Genomic DNA, 22402 nt, shown 5'->3' on the forward strand with positions numbered 1-22402 from the left:
TCATGCACAAAAATTTTAAGACCCAAAACGAATAAGGTTGTGATTTGGCCCAATAATCGAATTATGAACAAATGTATGGTGACCACACCCGCCAAACACCCAAACTTAACCCTATATGGTTAAAGAGGAATATTTCTCTTCCCCTCTAGGCTAATGTACTCTTAGGTGGTCTTAATATTCAAGTAATCTAATTGCAGTGTTTGGATTAATTCAAGCCTCTTAAAAAATATAGTAATAATAATTCAGGTCATGTTCTGATGTTTGTGATATTGAAGATCAGGTTTCCTGAAACTTGATTTCTCAATGATCTTCTAAAATGTTCATCGAGAGAAGTTTTATTTTTTATTTTTTATTTTTGGGTAAGGTAGAGAAGTTTAATTTTACTAGAGGAGATCTGGGCAAGTAGATTCTTCCTTAGTTTAGGGATGAATAGCACCTCACAGTTGAAGCTCTGCCTATTTTAAAATTAAACGATCCATCTGTATCCTCTTGTTAAAGCTCTCCTGTATCTTCTTGTTGAGATAAATACGAAAAGTCAAATCAAAAACTTAAAAAAGCTTACGAACAACGAAAACAAGTCAAATTTCAAGAAAATGAACTAATTTAATCTGGACTCAAGCTTAGTTGGTACCCAAACATGAATATGCAAGAACAAAAAAGAGAAAAGCCATCAAAGATTAGTCTGGTTCACAATTCTCTCTCCTTTTCTGAACTTACAATACCATCTCCTTGACTCCTTAGCTACACCATTTACTGTATAGTGATCTACACAAGACAAGACTATCCACATGCCCCTAAAATCACTGCAATGAGAAAAATCCTTCACACATCCTATAGCTAAAAACTAAGATACAAGAAGCAAAAACACTACAAACCCCTCAAGAACACCCAGTAAAATCCCAAAAACTCCCCTGTGCAGCAGCCCCGCCGGATTCCCACGAGCAATCATCACCGGGAACTCGCACCTGTAGTCGGACGGGTCCTCGTCTGTCACCACAGCCAAACCGGAGAAATCGCAGTCCCAACTGTTCTGGTTTTGCAACTGATAATACATGTTGAAAGCATAAGAAGCATTCCCTTTGACGCCGATATGGTTACAAGATGATCCATAACCCAGAGCAGTACAATCAGACAAGCTACAAGCATAATCAACGTTCTTAGGCAATTCCCCCAAGTCATCTGCTTTTGGGTCCAGAACACACCACTCTTTGTGCAAATATCCAACGCCTTTCACTGCTACTAGCCCCTTATTTTCTCGGAAGCCAAACAGGTCTAGTTCGTACTTGGGTTTCCCATCATATTCGAAAATCCCCCAGTGCCTTTCAAAGGACCCTGGGGCTATGCTCTTGGCATTCTCATCAATAAGACTAAATAGATAGGCCTCAATTACACCTTTTCTATTGGGTGTCCCATTTCCACTCAAGATATGTTGAACCAGACCTTGGCTAAATCTCTTTGCGTTTTCGATGTTCGCGTTTTTATCCCCATCGGTGGGCCACCCGACTTCTCCCACGATGATTTTCATCTCCGGGTACCCGGATTTCCCCAAGGAGGAAACTAAAGTGTCGAAATTCGCATCAAATACGTTTGCGTAGATTTTGTCACCATCTCTAATGGGATTTTTTGAGCCATCAAAGAATGCATAGTCCAAGGGGAAGTAAGTGTTGCTGTAGAGGCTGAGGAATGGGTATATGTTGACAGTGAAAGGGGCGTCGTTGGAATAGAGGGACTCGATGATTTTGATGGTGATGTCGCGGACTTCTGGCCTGAAGTCACCGGCTGATGGCACAGGGTTTGAGGCAGGCGAGTTGTAGACATCGGCGTTGAAGGGAACTGTTGCTTTAATCTGGGAACCGAATCCGGCATGGTTGAGAGCATTTTGGACATTTTGGAGGGCAGGCAGTGTGCATTCAAGATAGGTGTCATTGTATGTTCTGAGAAAAGGCTCATTGCCCACTGCAACATACCTGCAAAAATGGAGTTTTAGTGTGGCTGGGAAGAGTGAATGATGAGAAGATTCAAGACATAATACCAAACTTTCGATTGGTTGAAAACTTTTACGCAGAACATTCAAACAAAAAAATGTGACTGCACAGCTTCTGAGATAATATGCATCTTAAGGCCACGTTTGATTGATCAGACTAATAGCGAGCGGATATGCATATGCATGAGTGCAATAAGTCATCCGTCGTATCTGTAATTCCTTCACTTCTGATTGCATTCAAACATTGAATCTGGAGTCCCTATAGATGTTTTATCTCATTTCATGTCGATCGAACGAGGCAATCGGCTTTCGTTTCCTAATGATTAGCACCCACATCTGTTATACTGCTGTGAATCATCTGCATAATTTCTTGATTTGCACATGAGAACATTGTCCTATTACAGAACCATAACTACACACATACAAATCCCAAGGGGTTTGGCTAACTAGGCATACAAAGCTAATAAATGCATGCATGAGGTCGCATGTTCGAATCTCAATGAGACCAAACATTTTAAACTTTGGGATCACTAGAGGGTTTTGTCCGGCCGTAAACTTAAGAGCCGAGGAATTAGTCGAGGTGCGCAGAGGTAAGTATTTGCACACATGGGGAAGACAAGATCAATGCAAGGCACAACCCCAATTGGTCTCCGATTATGGTGAAGCTATAATAGGTACACACACCAATTATATACTTAAGTGACTCAAAACTACTTGTCATCGGATGGGAAGAATGTTTTAAGAATATGGGATTAAGAACCAAATAACTCAAGTGATTCAAAACTTGTACTTGATATAGACTCCACCATGGTAAAAGTAACTCGTCACATTTTCATCCACCCAAGAAGCTGCAAAACCAGTTCACTCCCGCACCAATTTCGCACACTTATGTGTGGAGGTGAGGTGGGTTCAACAGCTGGGGACAAGGAAGATCGAACATGAAACCTTAGGAAAGAGCAAACCTCTAAGTCCGGGCCAACCCCAGGATTATGTTAGTATATACACATATGTACACATGCCGATAATTTTAACAACAGCTTATCGCATGAATGGGTTCAAGGAATGTGTCAATAATATTGGATTAAGAACCAAGAGCTCAAGTTACTCGAAGTTACTTGATGTAGACTCCCCCAGGGTAGAAATAACTGGTCACATTTTCATCCACCCAAGAAGCAGCAAAACCAGGGTCATCACTCATCTGCGGCAACATCACATTGGGTATTGCCAACATCACCTCGATATCAGTCCCAATCAAAGCCGTCAAAATCCTCGGATCCGCCTCGAACAGCTTCACCTTGTCGAACCCGTTTGCCTTCATCATTTGGACTACTTTCTCTGGCGGCAACTGGTGAGTTGCCATTGTGCCCCAGTTCACTCCAATACCATACCCACTAGAGATTATGGCCATGAAAGTCACAAATATCGTCCATTGATCGTTAAAGGGTGTTCTTGATTTAACCATTTGGCCTTTTCTGTAGTGAATTCAAAACGGGTCTTGTTGAATGTTTATATTGAATCAATAAAGAAATTTGGAAGGTTTAGGAAATCGAGAGTATGTGGACTCCATAAGAACTCTCTCAATCTCCTCTCTCTCTCTCTAATTGTTTCCTTTGGTTCTCGAGAAAGTTCAGGGTAAAGGTGAAAATCTGCCCAGGGTGTTGGAAAGAGAAAAGGGGGAAAAAATGATTGGAAGATTCGTTTCTGAATTCAGTTATGCCACCAAAGCTGTGCAGTTCTGTGCCTCAACGGTTTCGGGCTCCAAATCAGGTACTTCCAAATGTAACCCCACATAGTAACATATATTAATTATTAGAGTAGTAAAATTAGCCTTTACATTTGTGGCAGGAAGAAACATCAATATGTCCGAATAGTCATAATGAGATTTTTTTGAGCATCATAACTTTTTTTTCATGAACTATGAATTGAAACATCTTCCCAAAAATATGAAGTAACTTCACCCAAAAATTCAGAATTTTTTGCCAAAAGAATAATTTTATATTAATTAAACAAAAAATAAATAGATAAAAATAATAAAAAATACCCCAAAATATGAAAAAAAAATCACGAAAAATTATGAAAAAAATACAATTTTTTTTTTCACCTGGCGACAAATTTAATCGGAAGACAATATGTAGCTCACATAATGTGTGTTGCGGTAACTCATTGACTAAGAGTACCACGTAAACATGCCACATAATACTTTGAAAGCACTCAATGGGTAATTAGATGGAGTAACATTTGGGGGGTCTGTTAGTCAGTGGTGGTATTTTCAAACAAACAAAGTATGTGGAGTTGGATACATTTCCATCGTCTCGTCCTCTTTCTCTCTCTATCTCTCCCTCTCTCACGCCGCTATGGAACTAATCCTAAACCAAAATCAAATGCCTAAAACCCAACTGATTTCAAGCACCATCTCCAATTGACAAAGCCCTCGTTCAAAATCCTAAAACCCAACTAATCGAAAACCATAACCCTAAACCCAACTGATTTGTGAAACTCATCATCTTTCTCACTCAAAATCGTACAATTTTCCATCTTTCGACCTCCAAACCTTCTATGCATGTGTGTGTGTCATTACATGCTTTGATATTGGGGATTTTAAAAATCGGGACTTGCATACGAGGTTGGGGCTTTTAAAATTTGATTTTTTTTTGTCTTTTATATAGTAAAGTAAGTGGAACAGAATACATATTTTTTGCATGATATGTGATTGTCAACTGTCAACCATACTTTCTGACAGATCACTTTGGCTGTTTTAAATAGTAAGTGGAGTAATACCACGGATACATAACAATTGGACACAAAATGAAATTTCGTTGTCAAGATCCATTAGGGCCTTGATCAACTACTCATCAGCGTTGAATGTGGACCCTACATTTAATTTACTTCTTTCTATGTTTGCAACTTCTTGCCTATTAACACAAAAAGGTAGCTCAAGCGGCAACATAAATGAGCTGTAAACTCAGACATCTTAAATTTGAAACTTAGCAATCCCTTGGGTCCAGACTGCAAGAGAGAAATAACTAGTGAATCCCTTGGTCCCGGTGTGGATGGTTTGCCTTTGACTAGACCGGAAATGAAAACAATTGAGGTGCGTTTAAGCTAACCCAGACTGCCAAACATCCTTAACTATCGAATCGGAAAAAAAAAAACTTCTTGCATTTTAAATTCATTCATTGACAAAAGTGGAATACCATTCCTGGCCCATAAATGCAATTGGTGCTGAGATTCATCTGAGACACGAGACATTATATTGGTTCCATGATTTGTCTCCAACATCTGAATACAGAGTTGGAATAAATAGAAACCCTCTCTCATCATAAGGCAAGAGATATAACTTTCCATCATGAAAAAAGGGCCATAGTTAGCCATGACAAGTGCAATTGTAACAAGTCTTTATCTGTAATAGCTTGTTTACCTCGTATATATGCTGAAAATTTTCCAAAATGCACTGTCGATGCTACGAAAAAGACCAAGAACACATATTTCCAATGCATGAATTAGCCTAACGAGATGATGTGGGCCGAATACGGAAGATTGCTGTCATTCCAATTCTTAACACAATGACAGCTGATATGGTTGAAGCGCTAGGTTTCCGGTGGGCAGCAAGCTGTGCAAAGGATGGATGGGGAGATGATGTTTTGGAAGGAGATGCACTAGGAATAGTTCAGTTGCTTAAGGGAGCTCAGGTGGCCAAGTCTAGCCTAGCAGTAATTATCACAGATACACTTTATTTAATTAGTTATGTTCGTTCGTTTTCGTTTTCTTTTGTTCATCGAGATTGTAACAGGGTGACTTATGTTTTAGCCAAACATGCTGAATATTGAGCTACCTGCAATCTGGGAAGGAAACTCAACGAACTGGGTTTGTAGGGAAGCTGCTCTTGATACTCCCTAGCTTCAGTTATTAATAAAGTGATGCCGATTCAATTATAAAAAGAAAAGAAAAAAAGAATAAGCCTAACAGTCGCAATTATAACTTCGCATAGAACTGAAGCAAAGTCCCACATCGCTTGAATACCAAAATAATATGAAGTATACAAGCATGAGGACACCCTCACTTCTAAAAGCTAGAGTTCCAGAGATACCAAGATATATAGTCTCCAAGCACTTGTATATTAAGAAAACCAAGATATATAGTCTCCAAGCACTTGTATATTAAGAAAACAATCCGATCGCAAAATCACATTCATTGGGGTTGTCAAACTCCAATGAATTCTTTTCCCTTAAAAAGTGAAATCCAGAGAGGGAGATAGGGGGACAAGCATTACTCAAACTCACACAAATCCTTCACCTTAAAGCCTAAAACATAAGGCATGCCCTAAACATAAAGGGACAAACTTATTCCAGTTTATTTAACAATGCAGTTTTCCTTTGCATGTTATTATTTAGCCAAATTGCTGTTATAGAGTCATTACAGCAGGCCAAAGATAGACCATAGGGGAACCTCTCATTTCACTTCTTCCTTTTGTGGTGTTATCTTCTGTCAACCCACATTTGCTTGGGAAAAGCTGCTTTCAGGCGCCTTACCTTTGATTTTCTGATCCAGTTTCTCCCTCATCTTTGCATTAGTTGCAGTAGCAAAGCTGCTTTCAGGAGCCATACCTTTGCATTTTCCAACACGACCATGAATGTAGTCGTGCATGGTGTGCTCAGTATCTGCAAAGTAGAAGTGCGGTATAAAATCAGCATCGAAAAGCAAGGAAGCTACTCCCATGACCCTTTCGTTTATAAGGATTCGCTATATAGCGTATCGATCGCCACATATCGGTTTTTGATCATCCGATATGGTTACATCCTGATATAGAGGGGAGGCTGAAAAATTGATAGCGTATTGGCCGATTCCTGCCATAAACTGTTCGTTTCCTACCCACAGTGTTCACTGCCACTGTGACTGCTACTTGACCGCTCCTACCGATTTAGGTGCACTAAAGTTTTTTTCCGCCAAAAACGAACGTATCAGTCGATACTTCCGATACTATTACACCGCGACTGCTACCGTTATGTGCTCCATACCGCTATTTAAAACCTTCTTTAACTCCCCCCAAAAGATAATTGTAATCTGAACAAAATCTAGACTAGAAAAGCATCCAAAACCAACTTTTGAAAAGTTGTCTTTTGAGCATTTCAAGTTGAGAAGGCAAACAAGCTAAAAGCACACGGACGGTGAAACAAAACATCCGCGTCGAAAGTATGAGTATTCAGATTTCAAGCCAAATAAGCAGCAAAAAAAAAAAAACAAGAAGGGCTGAGGGTCTGAGACAATGAACTGAATGAAGTATACTTGATGCCGAAGGCAAACTTCTTTGGTGAAGTTCTTCTACAAGTCATGTAACTAAACTCACATGTCAAATGTTAGAGCAAGCCCGTATGGGAATTTTATGAAATTTTTTGCACTTGTTCGAATCTTGGTGAATCGAATTGCGAAAGATAAAGATTAACAACGAAGGATGGTACCTTACTTGGATTGGACATGAACAGTAATTTTGTGTTTTTTCCTCTAAAGGAGGGAGGGTCCTTATGCGGACCCACTCTCAATCTAACGAATAGAAACTAGGCTAATGTTTAAGAGTTAAATTAGAATATAGCACAACACCTAGTGCCCCAGAAGGTCTGTTTACAGATAGATATTAAAAAATGTGCCATCTTGCATTCCGCACAACTAAATTTAGCGACATAAATTAATAACATATTTCTTCTCTTAATTTTCTTATTATCAGGAAGTATATAAGTAACGTAAAAGAGCCATAGAACAAAGATACATTTCACCCAAGATCAATCCACCACACAAAATTGCTTAAACTAAGTAATGAATGTACGAGAGAGAGAGAGAGAGAGAGAGAGAGAGAGAGAGAGAGAGAGAGAGAGAGAGAGAGAGAACTATGCATTTCAACAGTAACGGGTGAAATTCTAGTACAAATTTCTTTATTCATTTTTTGATACTCAGTTTTCTTTATTTGAGAAAATAGTTTCTTATAAAGAAATAGTCCAACATATATGAATCATCTGATATACATGGTTATCCTTATCATGTAGACTACATGGCATACCTTTCTCCCATGGTCGCTCCGCAAATATTGTTCCGTCGTCATTCATGAAATGCTTTTTAAAGTCTGAAATCAACACAACTCACTATGAGACAACTTGAGACTTACATGAAAGAAGCAATAATCAAATATCAACCATAATAAGCAACTAAACATGCAAGAGTTCATGCAGTACCTCCACTTGCAGTAAAAAAGGCATGCACCAGCAACTTTAGAGTAGTTGAGGCTCTACCTTGGTAAAAGAATGAGATGATATTATAACAGGCAGTGTTTATGCACGCTGTTAATTAGTCAATATGGATTTACATGCCTTGTAAGCAGTTATTGTGCCAAAACATTCTTGAGTGTAGATATTCACCTGAAATCACCTTTAACTCCCACAAGTTTGGAGGGCAAAGTCAAACCAAGCCAAACCAAACCAAATCAAATCAAACTGACAATTGGGGTCAGCTACATGATTTTTTTGTCCCCGTTGAGTTCTGTCGAGGGCATCACTTTCCGTGATATCAAAGAAATCCAAGTCTTCTACTGCATCTAAAGTTGATTTTGGTCTACCCCTCCCCTTAGTGCTACCGTCTACCGTAAAAAAATATCACTCTTAACTACTGCATCCTACAAAAGTTTTCGTTTCTATTTCTATCTCACACATTTACCACACATCCATTCTTACTTGCATGCTATTTCTTAGTAGCCCAACCCTTGCCATATAACATGGTTGGTCTTATAGCGATACGGTAGAATTGCCCTTCAACTTAGTGCGTATCTTGAAGTCACACAACACTCCACCCTTGATCCATTCAACTTGATCTTAGGCATCACATCCTCTGTAATCTCTCCAATCCCTTGAGCCAAGATACTTAAAATGCTCGCTTCTTGGTAACTCATGATTTTGGCTGGTCATTATGTCAACACTAGCACTTAGATTACCACTAAACTTATCTTTTATATACTCCATCTTATTCCTATTGATCCTAAATCCGTTTGACTCCAATGCTTCTCTCCAAGCGATCTAATTGAGTATTAACACCTATTGTAGTTTCATCCACTAAAACTACATTATCCGTACACAACATACTCCATGGATAACATCCTGAATATGTCTACTCAATTCATCAATATTTAAGACAAAGAGGAAGGACTCAAAATGGATCCTTAGTGTAATCCTACAATGATAGGGAATACACTTTTTCTCCAACTGGCGACCTAAGAGAAATGACAACACCTTTGTAAATGTCCTAAATTTTGGTTGGTTGGAGGGGGAGGGGGACATCCAATTAGACACTGGGGCAATCCCATTCTGATAGGCTATATACAACTAGCCAATTAAGAATACTAAATAAAAATAGGGAATGATTTTCACCCTCCCCATGTTACAATTTACACTCCCTTTTTATTTTTATCCACATGAATTTACAATGTTGCCTTTGGATATGTGAAAAAGTGTATTGAAAAAGGGTAAGATAGTAAATTCATGTGAATAATGACAAAAAAAGGAGTGTGGATTGTAAAAGGGGGAGTGTGAAAATCACTTTCCATAAAAATATATGCCATGTGAAACAATTCCAAGGAGAAACATAAGGATACCATTAACAAGTTATTCCATTTCTGCTCCCATAGATCACGTAGATCTAAATAGAGTGGAAAGAGAAGTGGTGGATTATTAAGAGTACATAAATTACTTCAACGAGATTACATCTCGTTGCAAAGCTACAAACCAATAGCCAATTACGATACCAAAAACAAGCAAAGGCTGGCAAGGGGTCCTGTTAGAGTTAGAAGTTACCTTTTGGCTCTTTAAATTCTTTGGGTCTTATTTTCTTCGTGATAAGTAAGCAAATTGCCAAATTCTTAATACAAGACAATGCCAAAGGGTAACACTCATGCAACATCAACAAACAATTACTATATCAACAATAAAAAGAGACATGCACTCTCACCCGTGAGAACAATTATTTTGAATCCTATCCTCTTCAAAAAAACAAAAGTGACCCATACATTTTTTGAAGAACATTTGTTGACACAACATTGTGGGCTACCACAGCCTCGGGTGACGGGGCATCTCGGACGGCCCGAAAAAGATAAGTGTTTTTGAAAAATGGAAGGGTCGCCACCAGAATTTAAGGTCCGTCATCCGAGAAACCGTTTTTTTTTTTTTTTTTTGAAAATGATTTTTGAATTTGAAAACCAGAGATTGTATTGGGTTCGGAAGCCAGGTTACGAGAAGGGAAGGGTTTTATGGCACCCCTCTCGCCCGACATGAAGTCGGTCTCTACTCAAAGTTTGTGGGATTTTTATCAAAAGCATTTTGTTTTATGAAAAAAGCTAGCATGTATTTACAGGTACAAGTAAAATTGTATACATGTGATCATGTACAAAATGTGATAATGGGATGATGCAAGATGAATAATAACAGAAAATTAGAATTGATGCTACCGGAATCACTCTTAGGCGCTCAACAGTGGTCCTGAGCGCCCAGGAGTACTCACTTCTTGCAAAATAGAGCTCAGCAACTTTTTGACTGTAAACAGAATATTCAAGTGCAGGGAAATGAATTAAAACAACATTTAGGCAAGCTTGCTCAACATCAAACTCAAACAAACAAGAACAAGTTTTGAATATCCAAGCATTGCCTCCTTGCAAATATAAAATGAACCTAATTGGGCTCTGGAAGGATTAGTGCACACCCAGTATCTTCAAAATCATTTGAAATGAAACATATAATGGCAAAACGTGATATTTGGGGAGCTTCAACACTCTTGAGCGCTCAAGAATGGTCTTGGGCGCTCAAGAGTAAGCCCAGTGCAATTTTTTTTTGGTTTCTCTTGCTCTTATTGTTAAACTAAGATCAAAAGAACTCATAACTAGTATGGGGAACTGGTATGAGCCTCTGTTCCCCCTCAAAAGTAGGAAAAAAAGAAAGTAACTTGGAAAAACCAAGTTTTATACCTTTTCTTGACTTGGACTATGCTTTTTAGATGATTTTGTTGCTTGAAAAGAACTAGAAAATCACAGAAGAATACGAGCTTGATTATAGTTGAGTTCTCAGATTTTTTTGGGATTTTCTAGAGATTGGTTTTTGATTTTTGAAATAAACTTCGAAATAATTGTGAGAGAGAGAGAGAGAGAGAGAGGAGGGGGGGGGGGGGGGGGAGAGTGAGCCTTTTCAGAAAACAAGGGAGTTTGGAGAGAAATTTTGTGGCTCTCCAATGCTAGCAGAATGGGGGTATTTATAGGGGTGAAGAAAATAGGTTTTATTTTTGAAAATAAAATCAAAACTAAATTGAAAATATTTTGGGGGGAAAACTGCCATCATTGGTCTTTGGCATACTCTCAGGCTGAGTATTGACCTGGTTAGGACCAAGTTTGAACGTTGAATGGAAAAGGTGAGGTGAGTGGAGGATCTCCTCACCCATTGGGTGTGACAGAGGTCTTGAGCGCTCAAGAGTGGTGCTCTTGAGTGCTCAAGAGTGGTTGCCCAACTTTAGAGGGGCGCCACGGATGCTCCCAAATTCGGATTTGAGTGTTTTTTGAAGCGTTGGAAAGCTGGTTGAGTCATCTTTCTAACCCAATTTGTTTCATTGAAAAATATTTCATACATTGAAATATGTGCCCATTTTACCCTCAGTGTGTCGGGAAAAAGGTGACTTTGGTTTGTTTTTGAAAAAGAAGAAGCATTGTCCAAGTTTGTCCAAGGCCTGTTTTAATTCAATTTCATCATCGGGGAGCCTCGAGGCCATAAATTAAGGATAATTAATAAGTCCAAATTGGGGTGTCTACACACATTTTGTCCTAACTTGTTTGACCCAGAATAACTTCTTAACCACAATAGAACAAAGAGAGATCCACTCTCACCCAAGAGAACAAAGATTTTAAATCCTATGCTCCCCAATAAAACCAAAGTGCCCCCAAGTTTATATGAAGAATGCTGCTGACATGGCACTTTTTCCCAAATAGTTTGACCTAGAAAAAATTGTAAATCGCAAGTATGCATACAAAATCCTGGTCACGGTCTCAGAGGTTGTTACTATTGCGCGGTCTTGGGTAACTCAACTCCAAAGGCTAGCTATTGAAATGAGAGCCTTCATGCTTATACTTCATATTACTTAGGTACCTAGGCGATGTGGGACTTCGCTTCACACACTCCCTCACGCGCAACACACTCACTTGGCAGCACCTGCCATGTGTAGGCCAGGGACATGCACCCTACCCATCTCTGGTGCCTAGCTCTGATACCATGTTACATGATCTTGGGTAGAACTCAACTCCAAAAGCTAGCTATTGAAGTGAGGATGCCCTCACGCTTATACTTCATATTACTTTGGTACCCAAGCAATGTGGGACTTCGCTTCATAGTTACCAATCTGAAAATATTTTCCAGGGCCACTTAGAGGATCTTCACAGCAAAATGTATTTGTTGGTACCAATTTCAACTCATTCCAAGTTGATAAGATATCATTAAACATATTAATATTCCATTATTCCTTCCAAAATCCAGTACTAATATACATTGTCAGAAGCCAAGCCACATTTTTCTTGGTGCTTTTGTAACATTGGAACTACTCTTATGTGTCTTTGTGCGGTAGAAGGAGGAAGAATTGTTCACTTTTGCTCACTACACGGCACCATTATTCTTCTGTGATTTATTTTTCAGTATCCAACTCTCGTATACCCTTTTCAAAGATGGTTAATAGACTCAGAAGCTATACGGGAAAAAAAGAGTAAAATAAATCCAAACTTACTTGGAACGTCAGGCTCCTCATTCCTCAAATAATTCACATATCGTAGCATGTCTCCAACTGTAGGAAAAGTTTGCCCGGTTTCCTTGTGGCGGTAGTACTACAACAGTAGATACCAGAAAACACAGCAGTTGTAGTAATGCCAGCATTAGTACACTTAAACTACATTAAAAAAAATAAAAAATATCCCCCTTACACTGCACAAAACTATTGTAACTGCGGTTTAAAATTGGACAGATACTATGGTATGAAGCATTAATGAAACCGCTATAAAACCTGATTTGTCCAAGAGCATCAACCGTCAACCATGCCAAAGGCAAGGAACGATTGAAGGGTGAAGGATATGCAAAGACCATTTCAAAGAAAGCCATAAAATACAAGTTAAGTTCCATTGTTTAGCATCTAAATGAATCAAAGAAGCAATAACCATCTCCTACATCATCTCCATCGCGTTTTCACCAGTGTTTCATCACTGGAGGCTCGGAGGGTGGATTGAAGTTTCGCGGTCTGTGGTCAACGGAGTGGGTTCACGCCTGAGTTGCTGCTTCTTGCCGGAGAGGGGACGTTTGGGATGGCTTATGATGATTGAGGTAATAAGATTTTTTGTTTGGTTAGCAGTTGCGCAGCTGGTATGCTGCTTCCCTGGCAGGTTTCCCCAGTCCGGTGGTTGGTTCCCGGTCTGGTTTCCCCGGTTCCGGGTGTGGTGGTGGGTAAATAATATCTTAGTTTTCAGCTGTTTGGTCCTCGGCTGCATCCAGTGCTCGTTGTGGCCGCGAGGATTCGTCGGTGTTCGCCAAGATGGTTTGCCAGCGAATTGCTTCTCGCGGCCAGAGCCCGCCGTGAGAGCGGGGGTTTGCCCTTGATTAGCACCCAGCTCGAGGCAGATGAGGGACCGCCGGTGTTTGCTCACCGACTTTTGGTTCTCTCATGTCTTGAGCATGCCGGGGCGGCTTTAAGGACTGCAGACCTGTGGATTGTTCTCGGATTCCATCAGAACTCGCGGTTTCGTCTTTGATTTGAAGCTATGCCCATCCTGTCCTTCATCTACGACTCCACTTTTGCTGGCTTGATTTTGGCATGAAGAGGGCGTTAGTCCCTTGTCCGGATATTTGGACATTAGATTTCTATTCTGATATTTATATTTGTGCCATGGATTAGGTATAGTTTTTTTTATCATTGTTGTCAAATGGATTTCTGTAAGTGCCGTATGACCTTTGAGGAGTGATATTCATTGTTCTCTGATCAAAAAATTAAAAAAAAAAATTTCTGCAATTTTGATCTTTCAGTAGGCATGTGGCGAAGCAAGGTTCACAATCTCAAGTTCAATATCCTATTTTCAGGATAGGATTCTGGTACCATCCAATAAACCCTGCACAATTCGTCTTACCCTTCATCATAGAGGTAAAAGAGTGTCCAATAGATGATAAGCAAGGTTCAAGAAGATAATTAGTTACGGAGAAGATATTTTTCTCAGCAGGACCAGCCAAAGGCTGCTGGATCCTCGCAAGGTTAACTACACCCAAAAAGATTCGCGCATTTAGTATGACGATACATGTGGTTCATAAAGGAGATTGTGGACACATTACAAAGATTATGATGGCGTGTTAGGTACACAAAGGGAAGACATGTCAAAAGGACAGGTGGAAGGTTATTTAAGGGCCTACTTTCTGCTCCCCTATCTGCATAATCATCATGCAGTCGGAAGGCCCTCCAATCCAATACAAGGATACCTGGCCTCTAATGGCCCTCACAGCAAAGTTAGATGAGGTACCAACGTTTATGTCAAAATTCTTAATACCGAGACATCCTCGTCCCTGATCTCGCACTCCTTGGTAAAAAGTGAAGAATCACATCCGTTAAGTTCAATTAAAGTGAACAAAAGTAAAACAGAAAGTGGTTTCTGATGGTTGATCTCTTCCAATGAAAAAGTTTGGAAGAATAATTCAAGAGCTAAACTTGTTCATTCGGTATTCTGTAATTAGGTTTACTACGTAAATGTCAGAGGCCGTGGAAGGGAACGAGAAAAGGAAAAAAAATAGAAGTCAGAGAAAAAGCAGTAAGCAATCTGCAAGACTGCAACTATGGTGCCCGTATTGCCATTTGTGAAAGTGGTTAGAAATAGTAGCAATCACAACTGTCAGCATGATTGTGATATTCAACGAATCAGGAGCGTAGAGCCTGCATTGCCATGTTAGGGAGGCCAATATGTTTACAAATAGAAGCAACGATGAAACTACGGTTTGTAAATCCCAAATGGATCAGGATCTATCACACCTCCAAAGAGCAGCTCATATCACTCCATGATTCAAAAACCTCATTTTTACAACAAATTACTGAATCTGGTTTCTATATTATGCCACCTCAATGCAAGGAAACAAAATTCAGATCAATGCCACTAAGCAAATGACTGCCCACTTACACAGACCAGATTTAAAGGGAAAACACGAAGTACTAGGATGTGGCATGAAGATGTTAGATTACCTCACTTTTCGAACCATCTTTACCAATTGCAATTTCGACTTGCCACTTATCAGGAAGCCAGTCCGCCATTTATGGCAAAGTAACAATTTTCCTGCATCCAAAACCCATATAAACTAGAGCCTGAAAGAGGGTAAATTAACCATAAAAAATGTACTTAGAGTAGCGATAAAGCACAACATTCCAGAAAATAACAGCCAAGACCAACTTTAAATCTCGAAGACAACCTAAACAATTGAAATCGTAGAAATAGTTGCCAGAACTATGTACCTTTAATTTTGCCAGTGCAGCAAAAACACATGATTATACGACACAGTTTCTGACTATAAACCAACAGATACATGCAGATGCACAACAATTGTTGATGTCTGATCATGAAAGACTTTTAGTAACGATAATTGCTACTAGATTTTGAAGGCCTGCTCATCTAAACAGCAATTAGATAGAAGAGGTTTTTAAAATTCCTACTTTTAGCCACGCATAGGGTGAGGTTTGAAACCAGTAGCTATTGCCTACGATTCATCACATGCAACTCTTAACTACCAACATATCGAAAAGCTTAACTTGTTGAGAGGAGAAACTTTATCAGTTGTATTCTAAAGAATGTAAGAGAGAATGTTGCATCGCGTGGTGGTAGAGTAGATTATGACTCGATACACATGTTGGATCTCTCCACCTAAAAAGTTTAAGGTTTTGATGTATAGTTTTCACGGCTCCACCCTTGAAAAATTACCCACACTAGTGATGAAGGTGGTTGAGGCAGACGTCGAGTGACGTAGGCAATGCCACTCCCTACCTATGGTCAGTCAAGGAGGAGCTTGCCTTGACAATCCTGCTGCGCTAGCCTCCAAGCCACATACCTCCTTAGGTCCCGGGCGGGGTACCAGCCCTTTCTCCTGACCTGGGGTGTTGAGGAGTCGCCACGCTCGTTAGAGTCTTATTTATTTTACGGAGAGTGGACATGGCTGAGCATGTCATTAAGCATCATAGTGCGTGGAGAAGTTGCCATAGAAGGTCCATGAAGCCTCGTGCTTGTATGGGAGGAGTCACAATTCAGGAGGAGCTTGCTTGCCTTACCCACAGTGTATCGGGTCCACTGGTAAGTGCACATGACGATGCTCTTCCGATACCCACAGAATTAAAAAAATCCATAAGAATTACAAGCGGATCTCAAATATCTAGGATCTGATTGCTAATGTTGTCAGTTTATTTTTTTTTTCTCTACTTTATGGAACTTATGTTTCTGGTGTCAAAAAATAAAAATAGATAACATGCTTGGTGATAACCTACTTCTAGTACATGAAAATAAAAAACATGATAAACATGCTGGCACCAAGAGAATAACATACTGTTCTTTTTTTGCTTCTTTTACCAACAAGGCAACAATTAATTCAAATAACCTTTTTCTCAAATTCACTTTCTACGGATCACATATCTCAAACAAATTACCAATCCACAGAGGGAAAAAGTGGGTGAGAGGTGGTCGTCTATTGGTCTTCGAGTGAGGTGGATTTGGGCAGAGGTAGTACTCCGGTAAAAACAAATGCCGGTGAGAGAATTCAGAGAGCGGCTTTGGCTATGGGAGAGAGCGGCTTTGGAAAAAAAAAAAAAAAAAAATATATATATATATATATATATATATATATATATATAGAGAGAGAGAGAGAGAGAGAGAGAGAGAGAGAGAGAGAGAGCGCCCGGTTTGAGTTCTAGGTTGCAAAAAACCCAGATTCGACATAAGACGGAGAGATGGCCAAGTGTTTGGTGTGTGTCGCTACTGGTGGTGTGGCGGTAAACTTTAGTGCATTAAGGTGCCACCACAGAGATTCGATGAGCGGACCATAACCAAGATAGGTGCTAGTTACTATTCCTCTGAGTTATGGAGTCACTGGAGCACGTTCGCAAAATAGGTTAAAGAGCATTTTTGAGTTTCCAGAAATGTTGAACATTTTTAAAAATTCCAACTTTCAAGAAACAAATGCAGCACACTATAAATGTTCACATCAGTTTGCAAAGTTCTTGAAATAAAAAATAACAAAATGTAAACAGAAAAGTTACTAAACACAGACGTAACATTGTGTTACAGAAATGAGAACACAATAACTTCTCAAGAGCATGAACCAAATGCCAACAATGCATTACTTGGTGATGGTGGTGGTGTGTTGGTAATGTCTTTCTTTGATTGTGTGATGTTTCCCTAAAGGGGTGTATATACCTAATTACTCTTTGTGTTGTGTCATGAGCTTTATTGCAATCTCCAAATCTTGGCAATTAAATAACTTCCTTGCCTAAAACAAAATTAGTGTCATGTGTGAGATGGCTGTGGGTCGATGATCGAAATGGGCACAGATATATGTAGCAGGGGAGTAAGTGAAAAACAAGCCACCACTAAACTTAACTCGCCCATCTTGGAAAAAGCTTCTTATCTATGGCAAGTAGAAGAGGAGTGCTTACCCACAAGAATTAGGAAGAGAGAGAGAGAGAGAGAGAGAGAGAGAGAGAACAACGATGACGACGACAACGATGATGATCATTATGATGCTATTGATGATGCCAACGAAGCCAGAATGAGGACAACCACAACCAAAACACTACATCGACAAAGTTAAAAAAATAAAAGAACTATAAACCAAAAATAAAGAGGAAAGAAGAACTAAACAACTAAATCTATATGATAAATAAGAAGCATTGATCAATGAGACTTGGACTTTCATCAGGATGCTAACAAAATAAATTTGAAATACCGTTTGCTTTGTCTATAATATCATGGGTTTTCACCTTTGCTTTACCATTTTATGAATTGGGCATCTGGAATCATACACGTGGGATGATAAAAAAAGAAGAAGAAGAAAACTAATACTTCAATACTATTCAACTCATATAATTGACTGCATAAAGAGAGAATATCACTTTTGAATTTTACATAATCAATAACTTCAAAGTCATTTATACACGAATAAACACGAGGTCAGTTGCGTACCCGTGCCAGTGTCGTGAATGCTTGTGTTGTTCCTGTGGCAAAGTCGTGCCCGTGCTTTTCCATGACCACATGTGCCCCAAAATGGCGGCCTAGACAAACCGAACAATAGTGTTGGCGTCATGCCGTTCTAAATACCATGTCATGCTGACCTCTAAACGTATTGTGTCTGTATTGTGTTTGTGTCGGCCCACTGCAATTAGCACCTCAAGGCATGACAACGCCACATGATAACTAAATTTAATGGTAGAAAGAGAACACAATAAACTCTCAAAAGCATGACCAAATGCCAAAAATTTATTAAATGGTGATGTGTCTGTGATGATCTTTCTTTGATTGTGTGGGTTGGGTGATGTTTCCCCAAAGGGGTGTATATACCTAATTACTCTTTGCGTTGTGTCATTAGCTTTATTGCAATATCCAAATTTTGGCAATAAAATAACTTCCTTGCCAGAAACAAAATTAATGCCATGTGTGATATGGCTGTGGATCGGTGATAGAAATGGTCACACATATATGTAGCGGGGGAGTAAGTTAAAAACGGGCCACCACTAAACCTAACTCACCCATCTTAGAAAAAGCTTCTCATCAATGGCAAGTAGAAAGGGAGTGCTTACCCACAAGAACTAGAGAGAGAGAGAGAGAGAGAGAGAGAGAGAGAGAGAGAGAGAGAGGAGGATGGATGATGACAAGGACGATGACGATGACAGTGATGATGATCATTATGACACTATTGATGATGCCAAGAAGCCACAATGAGGACAACCACAACCACAACACTACATTGACAAAGTTGAAAAAATAAAAGAACCATAAATAAAAAATAAAGAGGATAGAAGAACTAAATTTATAAATCTATATGATAGATAAACACGAGGTCCGTTTTTGTTCCCGTGCCAGTTTAATGCACGTGCTTGCGCTGTTCCCGTGGCAATGTCGTGCCTGTGCTTTTCCATGACCGCATGTGCTGGAGAACGACTGCCTAGACCAACCCAACAATAGTGTTGGCATCGTGCCGTTCTGACCTATACCATGTCATGCTGACCTCTAAACGTATTGTGTCTCTGTTGTGCTCGTGACAACCCAATGCAATTAACACCTCTAGGCATGACTACACCACATGATAACTCAATTTAATGGTAGAAAAGAGTCAAAAGCATGAACCAAATGCCAACAATGTATTAACTGGTGATGGTGGTGCTGCGTTGGTATTCGCCGTTCTATTCTCCATCAGCTCTAAGGGTCCAAATAATGCTGTCAGCATTCTCAACCATAGGCAGCAAGGAACCAAACAGAAGTACTTGGTCGATTGGGATGAAGCTGAAATGGAACTGTGATTCACTTGGAATGTTCATACCAACGTTTGGTTAGATAAAATATGACCAAGCTTACATTACTAGTGAAATCATCATTCGCCAGTGTCACTGAATGGTCATTGCATTTTCAAGCCAAGGAAACCAAATACTATCAAAGGGGTATTATTAGCCAACCTTCTTTTTGGCCATTTCCAAACAGTCAAACACCTTAGTGAATAATACCAACCCCGGCCCCCTATAGTAGCAAAAAAAAAAAAACCCAAATTTAATAGGGAAGCCAATTTTCTATCCGAACATAAGTTAATCAAGGATGCCCCAAATGACCTCACCTTGCACAATTTTCCTAATTGTTGGCTTGATGCTAATCTATTTTGGTAATTGTCACTACATGTTTCCCAATACCTAAAAACACACACACACACCCCCAAAAAAAAAATGGGATGCTAATCTCCATGGGTAATTTTCACTAATTGATGACTTGATGCTAACCTCTTGCATTTTCAAGCCAAGGAATGACCATTCCATTCCGATCCTTTCCAAAATCATTCCAAGAAACCAAATATACCAAATGGGTATCAGCCAAAATCTCTAGAGAAAACATATACCTTCTTTTCAGCCATTTCCAAGCACCTTGGAGAATAATATCAACCCCGGCCAGCATCAAGAGATACCCCTACAGTAGAAAAAATATACCCCCGAATTTCCAGCCGAACTGAAGTTAATCGAAGATGCCCCCAATCCCCTCACCTCGCAAAATTGTCCTAATTGATCCTAATCTCTTTTAATAATTACCACTAAATGTTTCCAAATACCTAAACACACACACACACACAGGGATGGCACACAAAAAGGAGAAAGAAACTTGATTACCTGCATTTCTCTGAATTTCAGCTTGATATTCAAGAAGTTCTGTTTTGCCATTCCTCCTCTTGCTCCTCCTCCTCCTCCTCCTCCTCTCTCTCTCTCTCTCTCTCTCTCTCTCTACAATGATAAACATGAAGTTGAGAAATTCTCTCTCTCTCTCTCTCTCTCTCTCTCTCTCTCTCTCTCTCTACAATGATAAACATGAAGTTGAGAAATTAACGGCACTGTTGATGTGATATGTACATATGGTTTGTATAGGAGTGAATAAATGTCGGTGTCCATAGTGAATTACAGAGAGTTTTGAGAGTACCATTGTCGAAGTATTGAGTGCCATATAGAAACAGTGGGAAACGCGCATGGTGGATGCTTTTCTCTCACTATAAGAAGAGAACAGGCACTTTGCAGAGCCATTCGTTTGCAGTTTGCACATCGCTGCAGGGCATCAGGGAGTTTGCAACGGCGAGTCGGTTACTGAAAACAGGGTGAAACCGTGAAAGAGAGACGAGCCAAGCCGGAGCCTGACTTTTAAGGCTCCGTTTGGAACTTGGGGGATGGAAGTGCAAAATAAGAGAAGGAAAGTTGAAAGAGAAATTGGAAGAAAAAATGAGTTTGCATATGAAAAATTTCTCCTCTCTTTCTTTAAGAACCAAAGGAAAAACTTACCCCAAAAATAAAAAAACGAAGGAAATTTTTTGTCTTCCTTTCCCGTTACATCCCTAAGTTCCAAACAGAGCCTAAACGAGTTTAGTTCAAGCATCCTGTATTTTTTTACTGTCTGTACTTTATAGGAGAATCTTAAAGGAATTCAATAGTCTCTTTTTTTAGAAATTTGGTCTCCAAAATAGAATGATGGGTCAGTCATTCTAAGATTTTCCTCTAAAGTACAGAAAATTGAAGAATAAATTACAAAATTTCCCTTCAATAGGGAGATTTGGTCTCCAACATAGAGTATAGTGCTTGGTAGGAGATGCTCTTTGAATATCGAGTTTAAGGTGTCTTGGTTTAATAATTCATTTTGATTATTTTTTGTCTTTATTCAAAATCTCTCTAATGTTGTTAGTTTTTTTAATTTTTTGTGAATTATTGATTCTTCTCAACAAAAACAATCTATATATATCAAATTATAGTAAAGAACATTACTCCCTCCGTCCCTTTTTTAGAGTCCAGTATTCCATTTTGGGCTGTCCCTTAATAAGTGTCCATTTTGTAAAGTTAGTGGGTAAAAGTTGGTACATTGTCTATTTTGTCCCTAAAAGTAAATTCCTTTTTGAAAAGTAAGTGAGTAAAAGTGTAATGATGATGGGTAAGTTGGAAAAGTAGAGGAAAAAGTTGATGTGAAAGGTATAATGATAGATGTCTTTTTAATAAGTTGGAGTTACGAAGCAGGACACTTAAAAGGGGACGGAGGGAGTATTATTTTGCAAAAAAAGACAAAAAGAAATTTGAAGAATTTGTCTGTCTTGAAATATTTTTATTTTTAGTGAACTTTCGTAAGGGTATAATCTTAATAATTAACGCAAACTTTTTAATTATTGTGGATTCCTGAAGCGTGACAATATTTCACTTTTCCCCATAGTTGGTTACAATATTTTCGGACCGATGGTATCCTTTGTACTTGTCGTATTATGCATGCAATATATTTTTGCTTCCTCAAAATAGTGTCCCTTGATATCCATGAGCAATAGTTTTCGAAGTACAGGAGATCAGTGTGTTTTGCCAAACTACATGGAAGATGACTGCATTTGTCAAAAACCTGGGGAAGTCAGTGCATCTCTAACTAACCATGAACAACGGAAAAAAAAAAAAAACATTAGAACTTGTACTGAATTTCCCCCGTCAACTTGTACTGAATTTCCCCCGTCTCTCTCTCTCCCCTCAAATCAATCCTTACAAATTCAACCACCAAACAAATACTCGGAGTAGATGATTCTAGCAGACATAGTCGGAGAAACAAAATTGTTTCGGACAGACTTCTTTATTTTTCATTCGAAATTTGCCAAA

General features: G+C 39.2%; 2 protein-coding genes across 9 annotated transcripts; both read right to left on the reverse strand.

Annotated features, from left to right (window-relative positions):
• Positions 1-642: 642 nt before the first annotated feature.
• LOC131301743 (glucan endo-1,3-beta-glucosidase 8) lies at positions 643-3655 on the reverse strand. Its single transcript, XM_058328145.1, has 2 exons — positions 3100-3655; positions 643-1967 (listed from the first exon to the last, which is right to left on the reverse strand). Exons 1-2 carry the CDS (start codon positions 3444-3446, stop codon positions 845-847), a joined length of 1470 nt encoding a protein of 489 aa, XP_058184128.1. The 5' UTR covers positions 3447-3655; the 3' UTR covers positions 643-844.
• Positions 3656-6122: 2467 nt separating this feature from the next.
• On the reverse strand, positions 6123-21011 carry LOC131301795 (uncharacterized). Of its 8 annotated transcripts, none has more exons than XM_058328245.1 (6): positions 20408-21011; positions 18225-18414; positions 15248-15338; positions 12770-12866; positions 8034-8096; positions 6123-6642 (listed from the first exon to the last, which is right to left on the reverse strand). In XM_058328245.1, exons 3-6 carry the CDS (start codon positions 15314-15316, stop codon positions 6470-6472), a joined length of 402 nt encoding a protein of 133 aa, XP_058184228.1. In that variant the 5' UTR covers positions 15317-15338; positions 18225-18414; positions 20408-21011; the 3' UTR covers positions 6123-6469. The 8 variants fall into 8 exon arrangements, with proteins under 8 accessions (XP_058184228.1, XP_058184234.1, XP_058184239.1 ...); XM_058328251.1 differs by having other exon boundaries at positions 18225-18313; positions 20408-20526; XM_058328256.1 differs by lacking the exon at positions 18225-18414 and adding an exon at positions 17699-17835 and having other exon boundaries at positions 20408-20499.
• Between the last annotated feature and the right edge of the window lie 1391 nt (positions 21012-22402).

This window comes from Rhododendron vialii, chromosome 1a (genome assembly GCF_030253575.1).
Source record: "Rhododendron vialii isolate Sample 1 chromosome 1a, ASM3025357v1".
Classification (NCBI taxonomy): Eukaryota; Viridiplantae; Streptophyta; class Magnoliopsida; order Ericales; family Ericaceae; genus Rhododendron; species Rhododendron vialii.